At 40.2% G+C, this 17,373-nt stretch overlaps 1 protein-coding gene across 1 annotated transcript in view; it reads left to right on the top strand.

Moving 5' to 3' along the window:
- ANKFN1 (ankyrin repeat and fibronectin type III domain containing 1) overlaps positions 1-17,373 on the top strand; it is a 151,113-nt gene that overhangs the window by 110,156 nt on the left and 23,584 nt on the right. The window contains exons 13-15 of the mRNA XM_043584002.1: positions 3,663-3,829; positions 6,539-6,689; positions 8,220-8,388. Coding sequence (XP_043439937.1) covers positions 3,663-3,829; positions 6,539-6,689; positions 8,220-8,388 — 487 coding nt within the window. The remainder of the gene's footprint in view (positions 1-3,662; positions 3,830-6,538; positions 6,690-8,219; positions 8,389-17,373) is intronic.

Here is a 17,373-nt window from a genome sequence, read left to right as displayed (position 1 = left end):
AAGGCAGGAAAACAGATGCTCAATAGTAGATGCTCAGTAATCATCTTTTAAAACAATGAATGAAAGAGTAAATTACAACACCTAAGAATGGTGGTAGTTTTTACATAACCACAGTATGTTCCTAGCTCTCATTCTATTTGTGGTTAGTGCTCACCCCCACATGTGTATAAGAGAAAACTCTTCTTATACACATCCTATATTTGTACTTTTGGGTTTGGGTCTTTACAAGCACATTTTCTTATTAAGTTTCAACCCTAATTATTTTTCCAATGCATAGGCTCATTCAAAGCTTTATTACTATTTTCTTGAAACTTAAAACCATAACAAATTTGGGACCTGCAATTTTGATGCACACATTCTTCGTTTCTTGGTCTGGAACATCAATAAATAAGCTAAAGAGATGGGCCCTCAGGACCAGTCCCTACTGGGCCATCACTCAATATGTCTACCATTCCCACACCATCTCCATCCACAAATCTTCAACCCATAGAGTCAGCTTATTAAAGTAATGTCAAGATTCTACTTTTCCCAGATTATCTAGTGAAAAAGATTACTGGAGACTTCTCCCTGGTCTATGGATCCTGTTCTTTTGCTGTTAGAAATTAAAGTTGTCTGTATGATTTGCCCTTCACAAAACCACAGACTCCTGTTTAGTGCCTCAGGATTTCCTGGGTGACTGCAAATTGATTATTTGATGGTTCTTTCTCATTTTCCCCAAAAATCAATAAGTTGGAGGTCTTTAATTACTGAGGTCATCTTGTGTTTCTCCCCTTTCTATTTCAAAGACAGGCGTATTTGCCCTTTTCTAGTCTTTGGGGACTTTTCTATTTCTCTGCCACTTCTCAAAAATAATGACCTCAAAAATAATGACCAGGCTGGGCACATCTGCTTGTATAGCAAGTATCCCTAGGGTGCATATCATCAAATTCTACTGATCTGAATACTTCCATTTTTCCCTTCTCTCATTACCTTCTCTCACTCATTGCTCTCTGATTACCTGTTCGTTTCTCAAAATTTCACTTTGACTGAACTTCCTCCAGTCAACTACCTGTGATCTTTTCTAAAGAGATATGATAGAAGACATCAGAAAGTTCTGCCTAATCCATCTCTTGATATTAATAAAATTCCTTCTTTCTTGATCACAAAAATCCAATATTTTCTAGTCTTTTTTTTTTTGCCAAATACCATAAAAGTTACTTAGCCTTTGCTTTTCTGTACCTGCTAGTTATGCCTTCCTCCCAATTGTAACCATTCTTATTTTGTCCCTCTTCTGCTATTCTCCTATGTTCTGGCTTAGGGAACTGTCCTGACTTCCATGTGCTGTGTATCTATTATATACAGCAATAGCACTGAGTACTAAGGACACAAAGCAATAAAAAACATAGCCTTGCCATTAAATTCATAGTCTGGTTCAAGAAAAGAACATAAAAGAAGAAAAAATATAAGTACTCCTTCCTCAGTATGCCTCCATTGCTTCTATTGTAAAACTGATTTCAGAATACTGTGATCATTTGTTTACTCATCTGTTTTTCTCAACTTCTTCAAGAGTAAAGATCACATGATGTTCCCCTGACACCCCCCTGTCTCCTGCAGTGCCTGGAACTCAATAAGTTTGATAAAGGATGATACAGAGGAGACAATAACACAATAGTATAGGGGCGCCTGGGTGGCTCAGTCAGTTAAGCATCCGAATTTGGCTCAGGTCGTGATCTCACAGTTCGTGAGTTTGAGCCCCATGTCAGGCTCTATGCTAACAGCTCAAAGCCTGGAGCCTACTTTAGATTCTGTGTCTCCCTCTCTCTCTGCCCCTCCCCAACTCATGTTCTGTTTCTCTCCCTCTCAAAAATAAACATTTAAAAAAAATACACAATACTGTATGTTAGATGTTGCAGATGGTTAATTCTACGGAGGAGGGATTACTTCTTCAGAGTCTACAGGTCAAAGAAGCCCTCTCTGTTCCGTATAGAATTCCGCACAAGTTTATATGCTTGGTTTTCTCTTCCTTTTAATATTCCCTGCATTTCATGGTAAGGTTGGCTCCTTCTTTTTACTCCCTTTGAAAAGAAAGCTAAACTCTAGCTTATAGGAATTCTTCCCTGACTCACCACTCCTGTGTTTCAGTTTCCCCACTGCCCAAATGCTTAAAAAGGTCTTACCTACTGATACATATTTCTAATTGTTCATTATCCGAGTTCCTGCAGTTGTATAGGGAAGCAAAAGTCACAACCAAAATAGTTCACTGGAGAGTTGACCACATATAAAATAAGACTGCATTCAAACATCCTTCTGTGCTTAACCAGGCTGGTACTTGCTGTTGCACCAGAAACTTCAGTCTCTGCTGCCTGTGGAATAAAGTGATGTGAAAATACAATGCAAATTCAAGGCAAATCTATTACAAGGTGAATCTTAAAATCTTATAAAAGATGCAGAATTTCGTGAAGCTGATGAAGATGATGTGGAGATCTAATCAAATTACAGCCAAAGCTGTTGACAATTAAGAATCTAGCAGGGGCGGGCCAGTTAACAATTGAAGAACACAAAACAAAGGAACTTATGAGAATGACCTGAATATCCACATTTTTTAAATGCCAGGGGGAAAAATATGAAGACTTCAAATATTCTTGCAAAAATACCCTCTTCATTATCACATTGTGAAAGTCACATATGAGGAATAGCATTTCAGCTATCATACAATTTAGTCTAAAAAATAAAGCCAAAGGAAAAAAAAAAGAATCAATACTTGATTCTTCCTTCATCCTCATGAATTAATGAATAATTGTAACTACAACTTAAGTGATAATAATACAAGATAAATAAATCTGGGGCTATTGCTTTTTGTTTCATTTTTCAAGATAAAGAACCAACCAAATCTTTGTTTTTCTACTTACTATATAAAGTTTTGGTCCTATTTTAAATGGTGTCATTTAAAAGAGACTTTTCCTAGATACCAATTATTCTGAAATAATGAGGCTTCGTGTACTGCTTTGTCAGCTTCTACACTTGCAAATTTCTGTTTTCCTACTGCTAAACAACAAATCCTGAGAGGACAGAAATTAGGAATTCTAGTTTTCTAGTTACCCGTTCCCAATCACAACCCACACACCTAGCCCAGCCCAGGAAATAAGGAAATAGCATGCAGGCAGGCTATATTAATGACTAATTACCTGACTTGGAGGATAATCCAAGGTAATCCTAAAGGTAAGATTGGCTGTACCACCAATATGTCCCCAATATCCACAGTGGTATCCAAGGCTTCTATCCTAATAACTTAGCTACAGCTCCTTTAATTTATGACATGGTGCACCTATGAAAGGAAAAGGTTTTGAGGTTGCCATTTCTTAAAAAAAAAAAAAAAAAAAAAAAAAAAATATATATATATATATATATATATATATATATATATATATAAATGTTTATTCTTGCGGGGGGGGGGGGAGAGGGAGGGAGGAAGGGAGGGAGACAGAGAGAGAGAGAGAGAGATACATAATCTGAGCTCCGGCCCTGAGCTGTCAGCACAGAGCCTGATGTGGGGCTCAAACTCATGAGCTGTGAGATCATGACCTGAGCCGAGGTCGGACGCTTAAGGAACTGAGCCACCCAGGTGCCCCTTGAGGTTGCCTTTTCAAGGTGTTTTATGTGTTGTTTTGTTTTTCACCCTACAGGATATTCTCTCTTATCACAAAAGGAGTCATCAGCGTCTCTCTCCTGGATTATATCTGGGTTACCTAAAGCTATGTAGCTCTGTGGATCAGATCAAAGTCCTAGTTACCCAAAAGTTGCCCAACATTCTCTGCCACGTGAAGATCCGTGAAAACAATAACATTTCCAAGTAAGTTGTGAGGAGTCTGGGTTTTCCGTGTGATGAAACAATGGCTCAAATGATGGGTTTGATGTGTCAGAGGAGAAAACTGACCCAGTGTAGTTTCTGCAGTGAGATGTCCCCAGGTGCCAGCACACCGGGGCAGAAGCAGAGCTGTATTTTAACATTAGGATAAGGAGGGTTTGTGGTATTGGTTGGTGGAAGGAGTGACCCAATTGAAGGAGGGGCAAACTCCTTTCACTTTCCTCTCTATATTATTCATGGTGCAACCACTGACACTCAACTGGTTAATGAATAGATGTCCTTTTCTTTCAACATTTTTATTTCCAGTATCTTTTCTTCACAACTTAATAAGTCATTTAAAAAAAAAAAAAAAAAATATATATATATATATATATATATATATATATATATATATATATATCAATTGTGGAAATGGGTTCTGGTAGAGCAATTGATTTCCCTTTAAAGAATCCCTCTGCCCTCATTCTCCCCATCCCTGGCCCTCTGGCCTTAGGACTATGTATGTTTCCTGTACTCTTTATGGTTCTCTAAAGAAGAAAAGAAGTAACAAGGCCTGTGCTTCTGGAAACTGCTCTATGGTTTGGCATTATGGTGAATTACCCTGTTAGCTTTCGGAAAGTTGCCCAATCTTGGTAATCTGGCTCAGATTTACAACTAGCCCTCCAGCAGGCCTCTGAAAGTCTACTATAATGAACTGAATTGTGCCCAACCTAAAAAAAAAAAAGTAAAGAATAGATAAGAAAAACAACTCTCCAGGGATCCTTAGGTTTTAGAATACAAATTAGATGCCCAGATTCTAGTTATACCTATGGATTTGCTTAACCAAAAGAGATTCCTAACTTGGGTCATTTAAAATTTGGTCCATAAGGTGGCAAGAGCTTATTAACTATAGTGTCTCATGATGTTTTTTAAATACTATTTGATGACAGTGAAGGAAATAATGATGATCTCTTCAAAAACTCACTAGCTGCCATATTCTCATCTTTCACTTATCAACCACACCTAGACTTTAAGTCTGCCATCTGGTGGTCACTTCTACAATCAACTTTGGTTATCTTATCAGTCCCTCCCAAGAGGTTACATGGCTCATTTGTGGGTTGACTCAGCAATGGTTACTTTCATCCATTTGCTAGATTTGTGTCTTAAAGGTTTAGACTCTATCTTTTAGTGGTTATACCAACTAATTTCTTCTTGACAAGGATCCAAGTTTAATTTTTACAAAAGATTCCAGTAGCCTTCACTCTTGCCAGTTCCATTTCTCTCATCCTTATAGACTAAACTGCTTAGTTAGTGGTAGATGTTTCATGGTATTCCTACTGGTAATTTATTCTCTAATTTTATTACAGATGCTATTTTAGCAATGTGCTCCTTTAGGTTTTGTGAATGTTTGTGCCAGTCAGAACCCCCTCATTTAGTTCAATATCAGTGATGGGAGAAAAGAAATGAACTCCCAAGCAGGTTCTCAAAGATTTCAATTATTTGTGGAGCCAACCGCACGCCCAGATTGAAGTAGGATTTAATTTTTATTTTGTTTCTCTTATTGGGACAATACGGTAGATTTTCCATAGTATTTTCCAGTGTGGGAATTGAAATGAAACAGAGATCTTGAAAACAGACACTTTTCCAAGAAGATAGTTGGTTAAAAGAGATTGTTTTCTGATGAAAAGCTCATGTCACAATCAATTTCATTTTCTGACACACAGATTGGAGCCCAGGCTGGTAAACCCACTGGGGAGAGCCCTCAGAGGATTTTCACACGAGTGGGAACATATGTTAGCACCTCCTCTCTTTCTGTCCCCAGAGAGGAGGGCTTTCCTTTCCTCTCTGGCCTGCTCCTGAGTGCATACTGCTGCTCCCTGCAGAGTTAGAAAGAGGAGAAACTGGGCCAAATGAACGTGTTTAGAGACTTGTGCTGGAATACCTGTGGAAACAATGTTCCGAGGAGGCATTTACCTTGATCTTTTCAAGCTCCTCTTGAAGAGCGGCCTTTGGGGGACAAACCAGATGTGTTTTCTCCCACCATCATTCTTTTCCTTGCCCTTCTGCATGACATTTGGAAAAGTTCATTAGGAAGGATTACAGAGCACACAGAATCAAGACACAGATGACTAGTTTGAAAGGAGGATGGAACCAGTGATGTGTGTCCCCTGGTTCCTTTTATTGGAATTGTCTGGTGTTCCTGTTTGTGATTCTCCTCAAGCTCTTGGAAGGGGAAAGAAACCAAAATAGTCCCCACGATTACAACAGGCCGGGGTTGAAATGTGCCATGTGGTTTGTTGGCTGAGTTGGACCAGAGTCCTGTGGTTACCCAACTGCTGAATTAACCAGCAGATGCCCCTGTGGTAAAATGCAGGGTCTTAGAACTCACAGAGGATCTTCAGGGAAAGAAAAATGAAGACAGTCAGGAAATTATTAGCAAATATTTCAAAGCTCCAATCTCAAAAACTGACTGATACAAATTAGACCTGCTGTTCTGAGGTATATGTGGTTTGATAGGTGAACTAAGCTTATATTAGAAAAAAAGCTCATTTTAAACTCCATTTGGGTGGCAAAAAGTTCAAATTTTATGAATTGTATTGAGTTTTAACCACCAAAAATTGGTTATCTGGGTTCTGGACATATACACTAAAAATGTTCTGAGCTGTGTTCTGAACTTTTGTTATATTTCTAATTTTAACTTGACTCAACATACAGAGAGGAGTGGGAATGGGTCCAAAAGCTTTCTGGCTCTGAATCTATGGAAAGTGTGGATCATACTTCTGACTGCCCCATGCAATTGTTCTTCTACGAGCTCCAGATGGCAGTGAAAGCTCTCCTTAAGCAGATCAATATACCTCTACACCAGGTACTAGTCTTTACCATTTTTATCTTCTTTTCATAGCTGATGGAAACTGCATTGTGGTATAAAACTAAGAGGTTAAAAAAAAAAACTGATATGTTTGTTTTCATTGATTTAAATACCACTTTGCACATGTTGCACACTTTGATGCCTACAAATGGACACACACTGTACTTCTGCCCCTTTTCTGTATCTCCTCCATATTGACCTCTTCCAAGGCTCTGGACCCAGCATTATTGTGGTCTGGTCAAGCAAGGAAAAATCACTGGCTAGCCCACCTTGAAAAGACACCAAGTCTCAGCTTCAGGATAGCACAAGTCAAGGAGAACATGTAAATAAGTGCATAGTTAGATGTATAAATGATTTGTCTAAGAACATCAGACTAGTGGTAGTGTAATCTAATAGCAATGGCAAGGGTATGCCATGCTGTCTTTTCACAAACAGAAAATGTACCGTCAAAATTATTGTCGTATTCAAATTGAAATGTGCAAATCTAACCTTCACTAATAAGCAACTTCAAGAAAAAACTGTTGGCACAGAAGAGAATAGTAAAAGTTTATTAGGCTCTGTCTAGTAAGTTAACATGATGTAGCATTAGGTTGAATTCTTTTCTCTTTTTTTTCTTTTTGGCCTAGGTTCACCATCTCCCCCTACCCAGTGTGCGTGCGCGCACACACACACACACACACCAACCATGTTTAGCCTATAAAATAGGAAGACCATCACAGGAGTGACCGGCTCTCTTAAATAACAGAGCAACAACCTAGACTTGGCCTCCGACCCATGGACACAGGGACATAGATTAGAGACTCCAAGTGTTCTATTGGGGTACTGCTCTGATTATAAGTCAGTACTGCAAGGTTAGTTCAAAATAGCAAACACTGATGAAGAATAAATTGCACAAGATGCTATAAAGGCACTAGGGGAGCAACTGGATTATTCCAGGGGTGGCCGTGTACTCAGGAGGGGGAAAAAAAAAATACCAGCCCTACTTGTGACAGTAGATACTATTAAAGGGTTTCTTGAGCTTAGCAGGTTCGAAGCAGCTCATATTTCATTGGTGACTCTTGGGCTACATACACATGTTGGGAGAGGGCTGCCTAACTGCCTAAGAGTGCACACAACATTTTTTTTTTTTTTTTGGATACTTGTAAAATTTTTTCAGCCCTTGGCCAGAAACTACATTTTTCCCCCTTAACCAACTTAAATTGAAACTAGTAGATTTTTAATTCAATCCATTTTTGTTGCTTCATGTAATTATATTCATCATTTTGAAAAGCCCACAGAATGCAATCATTTTCTGCTTTTATAAGAAGCATAAATGTTGTTTTCAGAGTTTATGTGGAACATTACTGCCTTAAATCTTGATTTTATATAGCATTATTAAATGGGCTGAACCCTAATATTTATGTTGTATAAAAATTCCAAGCTTGAAGTCGTGTAATTTTGTTAGATGTTTTATGCCAGTTTGGTGTTGTTTATGTAAGTGCCATGTTGTAACTCTCCTATTTTTCCTCCGCGCGTGTCCCTCTGCAGGCAAGGAACTTCCGCCTCTACACACAGGAGGTGTTGGAAATGGGTCACAATGTGTCCTTTCTTCTCCTGCTCCCTGCCTCAGACGACGTCTGTACAGCCCCAGGACAGAATAATCCTTACACCCCACACTCAGGGTTTCTTAACCTCCCTCTTCAGATGTTTGAACTTGGTATAGTAGCTTGTTTCACCTAGAAATATTAACCCAGCCTCCTTATAATAAAATCACAAAGTTATATCTGTTCCCCTTGTCCCAGTGGAGGGTCAATAAATCACATGATGGCTTTGGCAACAACCCTTCCTAGAACTGTGTACAAGTCTGAGAGAGAGCAAAGCTCCAAGACTATGTGCCGGAGCAATAATTATTGAAACCTAGCTAAGGCCCATTGGAGAGGAGGGGGTTCTAAACAGAGTGTTCAGTTATCAGGCTGCAGTTCTTGCCTTCCCTTTGCTTTCTTAAAACATAAATATTAAGAACTGATGTTTTCATGAAAAGCACTGCCCCTCCCTTCTTCCCTCCCTCCCTCTCTCTCTCATCTCCAACTGGGAAAAAAATGGTGAAATTAAAATATAAAGTGTGTATCACTCTGAAGGGAAAAAAAGTCAATTAGTGCTAATTTATTAAATAGACTCTAATATTAAATAGGCTCTAAATTTCTAGCAGACCATTTGAAAAAAAATTGACAGGGTCTCCCAGGATGCAATATTGTGATTATAATGTGGAATTCTGAATGATGGAAGATCTTATCCTGACTTTCAGAAATGAATAGCCTGGGCCCCAGTTTCTCTAGTTTTACAGAGACCCCTGCTGCCCACTGAGAATGTGAATAGGGAGGCTTTGTCTCTTCCCCATGCTTCATCTTATAACAGACCAATAAGAGGCAATTAGCAAGAATTCCGTCAGTTCAGATGAATTGTAGGATTTGTGGGGGGTGAGCGGCTGCATGGGTAGAATGGAGGCACACACACTTTGGATTGCTCCCGAGCCACCAGATTTAGCAGCAGACAGGGCAACTGCCATTCTGAGACCTGGGCATCTGAATCTGAATTTATCCCTTGAGGATAAATGGATTAAGCCTCTCTGTTTCCCTTGCTCTGAGCAGGTCAGATGCCAAAAAGCTAGAATAGAAATTATTATTTTCCAGAAGAGGAAGAATTATTAAGAGAAGCCTGAATCTGATTTGAAGACCGGGACTTGAGAGTCCTGGGTCCCCTATTGTGTGACACTGGCAATCACTTAACCTTTCTGCACCTTTTCTCTATCAAATGATTAACAACATTGGCCATGCCACTCTCAAGAGGCCTGGATGTGAATATGACCCCATCCAATGAGTCCCCACCCAAAGAACATTATTAGTCCATGACATGACTGCACTGCTGTTACAAAATATAGTCTGGGTCATGGTATTTCATTTCAAGTCAATAAATATATATTAGATACCTACTGTGGAGATTCAGAGATGAGTAGGACAAAGGCTCTGCCTGCAAGGGGCTTTCAGTACAGTGGTAGGGAGTAAAATAAGGATACAAATTACTATTAAATGAGATAGGATATGCCAAAATCGTAAGTATTAAGTGATATTGAAAAAAGAAAAGAAAACACATTTTTCTCAAATACTGTAGCAGAAAGCCACCTTGGAGGACAGGATATCTGACGTGGGTGTTAAAGAATGGACAAGATGTTAATAAACATGGACAATAGGAAAAGCTTTCTTGTCAGGGGGAGCAGAATGAGCAAAGACATGGAACAGAAGATCTCAGAAAGGAACAAGTGGTCCGGTTTGGCTAGATCAGAGAAATGATGTGAGGAAATAGTGGACATAGAGGTATGGGCAAGTCATGGCCATACAAGGCAGTATCTTAAGAGTCGGGCTGAGGAATCTGTTTAAGATGGATCGAGAGCAGCGTTGGTGGATAGTTCAGGAGTTATTATAATAGTCCAATAGTAGGGTAGAAACAAAACCCCCCAAAAAGGAAACAAATACAGATTAAGAAACATCAGGAGTAATACACAAGACTGAGCAACTGTTTGAATGAGAAAAGGTGAAATCTACAGACTTCTAGTACTCTCATGGCTTTCAGCCTCAAAGACTGTGAGCATACTGCTGCCATTATCCACAGTAAGGAAATCAGAGAGAAAATGGCTGAGGGAAGAAAATGATGCTTTTAGCTCTGTCTTGAATGGGAAGTGTGAATTCATCCAAGTGGACATGTCCATTTGGCAGTAAAATGCAAGAGAGCAAGTTGGGTACTAAACAGAAATTTGGCCAGTGTCTATTAATAACAGCTGATGCCATGAAAGTTAATGATTTCCCAGGGACAGATCATTGACAGAGAAAAGACCTAAGGAAGTACTTCAATGGAGAGCTGAGTGTCCATTCTGTGTGAAATGGTCATCATTGTTCCATGATTACAAGCAAAAACGCTCATTGGTCTTCACAGTGACAATCAATGATTTCAGATCACTCATAATAGTGTAGGACTCCCAAGACCCTGGAGGATCGACCCTCAAAGTGTCCTCTCTGTCCTGCCTTCTGGGAGGCTCAAGCACTTTCCCTGGGCAGCCACACTTTGTCCTACTGCTGTTACTCTCTACAATATCCTCTCTCCACTCATTTGTTCATTAATTCAGCAAATATTTACTAAGTAACTTACCATGTGTCAGGCACTAGTCCAGGTACCAAAGAATCTGTGATGAACAAACTCCCCATAAGCAGACATTCTCGTGGAGGAGACAAACAGTAAACAATTGAACAATCAATACTGTACATGTCAGGCAGTTGTGAGGGCTATAATGAAAAACAAATTAGGGTAAGGGGCTTGAGTGAAGTGACCGGAGCTACGGTTTTGTACAGGATGACCTGGGAAGGCCTCTCTATAGAAGAAACATGTGAGGAGGGACCAGAGGTTTCTATACAGTGGGAAGGACAAGTGCAAAGGCTTTAAAGTAAGAGTGTGCTTGGCTAAAAGATCAGCGTAGGTGGTGGAGTGTACTAAGCAAGAGCAACAAAGACAGGAAATGAGATCAGAGAGTCAATGGCTAGATCATGCAGGGTCCTACAGGCCATGATAAGACCTTTGGATTATCCATGATAACTCTGGATTGTACTTTAAGTGTGCTAGAAGTCCACAAGAGAATTTTGAACAGCAGAGTAACATATTAGAAGCTCTGCAAAATCTGGTAGCCCCCCACAAAATAATAATAATAATAATAATAATAATAATAATGGAAACTAAAAAGCTTAACTTTGTTTAACCCAGCAGTTTCCAAATTGACCATGATTGGAACAATTTTTGGTGTGGCACTTACAAAAAAACTAAGAAAACACACTTTAGGATATGATGCTCTAGACCACTGCTTCCCAAACTTTAATGTGCGTAAGAATCACTTGGAGAGCATGTGAAAAGAGACCTGGAGTCCCACCCCAGAGATGCTGGGACGGGGACTACAGAATTTGTTTTTCTAACAAGCTCTCCGCTGATACATGGACCACACTTGAAGTAGTATTGCCTAGAACACAGAGAAAAAGACATTTGAGGAATTTACAGAACTAGAGATGTAGTTATCATAGTATCATAGAATCCAAGAGGACCTATCTCTTTGACATATCTTACCTCTTCTTAATACTAAAAACAATATGACTGTAAGATACTATTCTTCATCTATGAAAGCCAAGCCATAGATCAAAGCCTGGGTCTCAATAGTTCCTGACTTTAAAATGTTTTTTTCCTAGAATAAAATATACCTTCATATTCTCCTGGTCCTCCTTCATTACCATACCATTGGTGATCCAACTGATTAATGAGAACAATATAAGTTTCCAGAAAAGATCACTTGACTGGGCTTGGTTCCACTGACATACATAATTCTATTAGTCTTTTCTAGAGATCAGGAGGAAATGTTGCCAGTAGCAAGAAATTAACACACACTAGTACAATGTCTTCAGCACCACTAGCAACAATTTTTAAAATATTTCTCAGCCTTAGTAAGAACCATGACAGACTCTATCTTATCCCCAAAAGCAATCAAAGCTTTCCACAAGAAAATTATCATACTTCTTCCATTAGACTTTAGCCCACTAAGCATTTAATAACAATTTCTATAGGAACTTCTAAGAGCTTACTATATAGTGGGCCTAAGCCCTCAAGAAAGATGCTAAGCAATTTTTACTTGTTTTTTTTACAAGTAGGGACTTCTGTCTTCCATTGATAGGTCCATAGTAAAAGATCAACAGACACACTAAGCACTTCTGAGAAAGAGAACGTTACTGAAAATTCAATCAGAACTCAGAAAATCGTAAGAACACAGGAATTTTAAATGAAACTTGAAAAGGTGCAAGTTACTAGCACAGGTAAATTATAAAAAAAGTTTACACTGTATTTCCGTTTGACTTGTGCAAGTCACCCCTGTCCCAACAAAAGGATATGAGATTTGGCAAAGTGACCACTTTCCTGACAGCAGCCTGAGTGATCACAGGTAACTTGCTAACCAGCTACGGAAAACTGTGTCCGCGCCTATTCTACCACTAAATAGATCTAGTAAGGGCAAAATGATAAAGGAGCTTAGCCCTCTGTCTCCTCGAGTAAACACTAGACTGGGGCAAACCCATAGGCTATTCTCTCACAGGATTACTTGTAGGGGACAAGGAGACTGTCGCGGAGATGTCGTGAGATCTCTGTGAGAAAGGTGGAGCTAAGGCAAGGTGGTACAAGGTCCAGTCTACTCCCTCTGCTTAGCCTGAGAGCTGACACTCCGCCCATCCCATCTTTTGGATAGGAGCAGGATAGCACTCAGCGGCAGTAACAAAGCATGTGCCTGGGGACTGACAAGGGTCACTATTTAAACTGTTCCCAGAAACAAAAGGAAAAAGCCGTGTCATGAGCTCTTAGAAATTCTGTCTAATGACGTGCCATCTTGAGGATTTGCCTCGCCTGCACTGAGGAGGTGGCCCTGTCCTGACCCTATGGGCAGTCACAGTTGACAGCAGGCCCATGATAAGAAAAGTTGAATTTATTTATTTCCTTGGCTCTGTGACTCAAGCTGATTGGACTAGCAAGATTATAAAACTGGGGGATTTTTAAAAAACAGTTTGAAGCCTGGTATATATTTCATACTTAAGTGTTTTGCTGCATTTTTCATTCAACAAACATTTCCTAGTTTCCACTGTATGCCAAGTACTGTGCTGGGGCTGAACATACAGATGTTAATAAGACAAAGTCTGCCCACCAGAAGCCTAGAACCCAGTAGAGGATACAGAAATCTATACCAAAAGTCCCAATATAATGAAAGCCTGGCTATAAAAGGCGGGCTATTGAACTTCAAAGGAAAGACACCTAATCCTTCCTTAAAGAAATAATATTTGAGCTAGATCTTGAATTAGAAAGAAACATCCAAAGGGGGGGGGGGCGCCTTGGTGGCTCAGTCAGTTAAGGGTGGGTCCAACTTTGACTCAGGTCATGATCTCACGATTCGTTGAGTTCAAGCCCCACATCAGGCTCTCTACTATCGGCATGGAGCCCACTTTGAATCCTCTGTCCCCCTCTCTCTGCCCCTCCCCCGCTCATTCCCTCTAAATAAATAAATAAATAAGTAAGTAAGTAAGTAAGTAAGTAAGTAAACAAAAAAATGAACTTCAAAAAATATAGTGAGGGGTGCCTGGGTGGCTCAGTCGGTTGGGCAGCTGACTACAGCTCAGGTCATGATCTCGTGGTCTGTGAGTTCGAGCCCCGCGCCAGGCTCTGGGCGGACAGCTCGGAGCCTGGAGCCTACTTCGGATTCTGTGTCTCCCCCTCTCTCTGCTCCTTCCCTGCTTGCTCTCTGTCTCTCTCTCTCTCAAAAATAATAAACATTAAATATATATATATATATATATATATGCACACACACACACACACATATACATATATATATATATATACACACACACACTTAGATAGGGCGCCTGGGTGGCTCAGTCGGTTAAGTGTCTGACTTCAGCTCAGGTCATGATCTCATGGTTTGTGAGTTCAAGCCCCACATCGGGCTCTGTGCTGACAGCTCAGAGCCTGGAACCTGCTTCGGATTCTGTGTCTGATTCTCCCTCTGCCCCTCCCCCACATGTGCTCTGTCTGCCTCTGACTCTCAAAAATAAATAAATATAAAAAAAATTTAATATATATATATTTAGAAAAAAAGAAACATTCAGAAAAGGAAAGAAAAGGCAGAGCTAAAAAGGAAAATCATTTTAAACAGAAGGAACAACATGCACAAAGGCTTAAAAACCTGAAGAAATACAGTCCAATTAAGTACACTCTTAGTGGCTCATTATGCCAGATGCTTAAGGCACCTGAGAAGAGTGACAGGCGATGAAACTAAATATTAAAAAGGTCAGAATCACAAAGGGCTACCTATGCCATCCTAAAGAAGTTAGATTTTATCATGTAGGCAATGGGAAGTCACGAAAAGATTTTTTAAAAAGGAATAATATGGTCTTACTGGATTTTAGCAGCTCTGTGGAAGATGGATTGCAGAACAGCAAAAGCGAGGGCAGGGGGTGCTGGGGCTAGAGTCAACGAGACAGCTGAGAGAGTGGTCCAGGTGGCAATGATAAGAGCCGGAACCAAAACTGCCACAGGAGGGGTGTAGAAGAGAAAGCAGAGGCAAGAGGAACTTAGGAGTTAAAATCAACAGGACTTTGTGATTGATCTAATGTGGTTGAAGAGCAAGGTGAAGGAGCCACAGAGTCTGAATAGGGTGCTGAGATGGATAATGTTGCCATCTACCAAAATAGGAAAGATGAGGGGAGGAACAGGTTTGGGGGAGGGTAAAGATGATGAGTTCAGTTTGACAAATGATGAGTTTTGAGGTGCCTGTGGGATATCCAGGCATTGAGCCTAATGGAATCCAGGCCACAGGCTTACAAGAAATGGCACAGTCTCAACCCTCATTCCTAAGGCCCATTTTTCATGATTTAGGATACCATTCCTGAATTCCAACTGTCAACTCCTTCACTACCAGGAATCTTTAGAGGGGCATCTTGTGCCCGGGTTCTTTCTGACACCTTGGCAAAGAAGTCATGGAACTAAATTCACCCCAGGAGGTAACCGTATTGATTTTTTAGCTTCTAAACTAGGCTCCATGACCCAGACTTATTAGGATTTTACTAAGTTAAAGATCTTAAGAAGAATATTCTACTCTCAATCCTGTTCTAATATTCTAACTCGAAATGCCTCATTCTTTCTAAAGGGTTGGGACAAGGGTGTGAAGAAAAAATTATTTTGCTTATGATATGTGCTACATGCTGTGCTGGGCACTGTATGTATACGATATGAGTTAATCATAAGCAGGCATTACTATCAGTCTTAGATGTGGGAAAATTGAGGCTCCCAGAGATTACATGCCCACTGCCACGCAGGTAGGAACTGACAGAACTATGATTCAAACCCAATTCTGTCTGACACCTAAACGCAAGTACTTTCTACTCTATGATACTCCTAATCCAACTTCTAGTGTTGGTGCTGAATGCATTTTAGTCTGTCACTATCTTATATGCAAAAAAGAGGGAGAGAAAAAACACCGCAGAAAATTAGACATAGTATATAAATTACTAACAAATCATGTGGTCCAGATAATGCATTGTTGTACCCTTATACCATTCTGTCTGTTAAATGCATGTGATTCACATTAGAAAAAAATTAGAAGCTTCCAGTCTATCCTCCCCTCCTCTGTGATGGCTACCAAATGTATCATTGCTAAACCACAAAAGACTATGTTAAAGTAACATTTGTTAAAGTAACATTAAAGGCTCTGGATAAAAACCACTAGTGCGGGGAAAGTGAGGCGCTGTAGTTGAAAGGTCCTTACAGCTCACTGTGGTGAGTGGCACGGGGTGGGAGGGGTTGGTGTGGGCACTGTGAGACCACCCACTGATCCAAGGCTCCTACCACAAGGAGACACAACAAGAGAAAGTTATGGACACCCTGGCGTTTTAGAATTCATATGGGACTGATAGTGTTTCTTTTAAAGAAATTCTTTAGTGCCTCTCCCTAATCTCCCTATCTTCATATTTTAGAGAGAAGAGAAAAAAACGGATTTTTTTTTCTTTTCTTTATTTCCTTTCTTTTTTTTCCAACTTGGTTTGGAAAGGCAGACTGTGAGACACTTCACTCTCTTCACTCTCCAGCCAAGAGAGGACATCTGTCAAGTGCTAACAGGATATAATCCCTCCTTGAAAGGCATAAAGACACATTCAGGGAGTTACAAGGGTCAAGAGTAAGCTACGAAGTAATGGTGACTCTTTCCTGTAGAACTGCCAGCAAATATCACAGACCTGAAATACACCTTTCAAAACAGGAAAATCAAGAGCACAGAGAGAAGAGAGAACATTGGGAAAGAGGAGACTTTGGAGGAAGGGTCTGCCCTCTTCCGACCAGGATATGCATTTTTTTGTTGTTGTTCATTCGATCAATAAACATCAATTGAGAAGTTATAACGTTCCAGATTTTGAGGAAATAAAAATAGGAGACATGACGGTTGCCCTCCCAGAAATCACAGTCTAATACCAAAGCATTCAAGTAAACACGTAATTATAATAAAGCAGGCTAAGTGTCCCGATACATTTAGAAACAAGTGCTCCAGGAGCACAAAAGAGAAACTAATTCCACCTGCAGAGGAAGAGGTGTCAGTGAAGATTTCACTGCAGAGAAGACACAGTTTTAAACTGGATCTTAGAGTATCAGAAGAAGCTGACCTGAGGATATTGGTGTGACCTGAAGACACTGGTAGGAAAGGGTATTTGAGGACAAGAAAAAGGCATGTGCGAAAGTATGGAAGTGTAACAAGACTTGTAATAAATTCAGCCTGATCGAAGTTTAGGATCGAGTGGAGGGTGAAGGGTGGCTGCATGATGGAAGGAAGATATGATTGAAGATATATTCAAATCCTATATTGCAAGGTTCTTTCCTTATGGTGATAAGAGGTTTGGGGAGCATGGGTGGCTCAGTCAGTTAAGCATCTGACTTCAGCCCAGGTCATGATCTCATGGTTCGTGGGTTCGAGCCATGCGTTGGGCCTCTGGGCTGACAGCCTGGAGCCTGGAGCCTGCTCTGGATTCTGTGTCTCCCTATCTCTGTCCCTCTCCCGCTCATGCTCGCTCGCACTCTCTCTCTCTCTCTCTCA

This window comes from Prionailurus bengalensis, chromosome E1 (genome assembly GCF_016509475.1).
Source record: "Prionailurus bengalensis isolate Pbe53 chromosome E1, Fcat_Pben_1.1_paternal_pri, whole genome shotgun sequence".
NCBI classification, from domain to species: Eukaryota; Metazoa; Chordata; class Mammalia; order Carnivora; family Felidae; genus Prionailurus; species Prionailurus bengalensis.
Note: the sequence above shows the minus strand (reverse complement) of the source record. Positions and strands in the feature narration are given on the sequence as shown.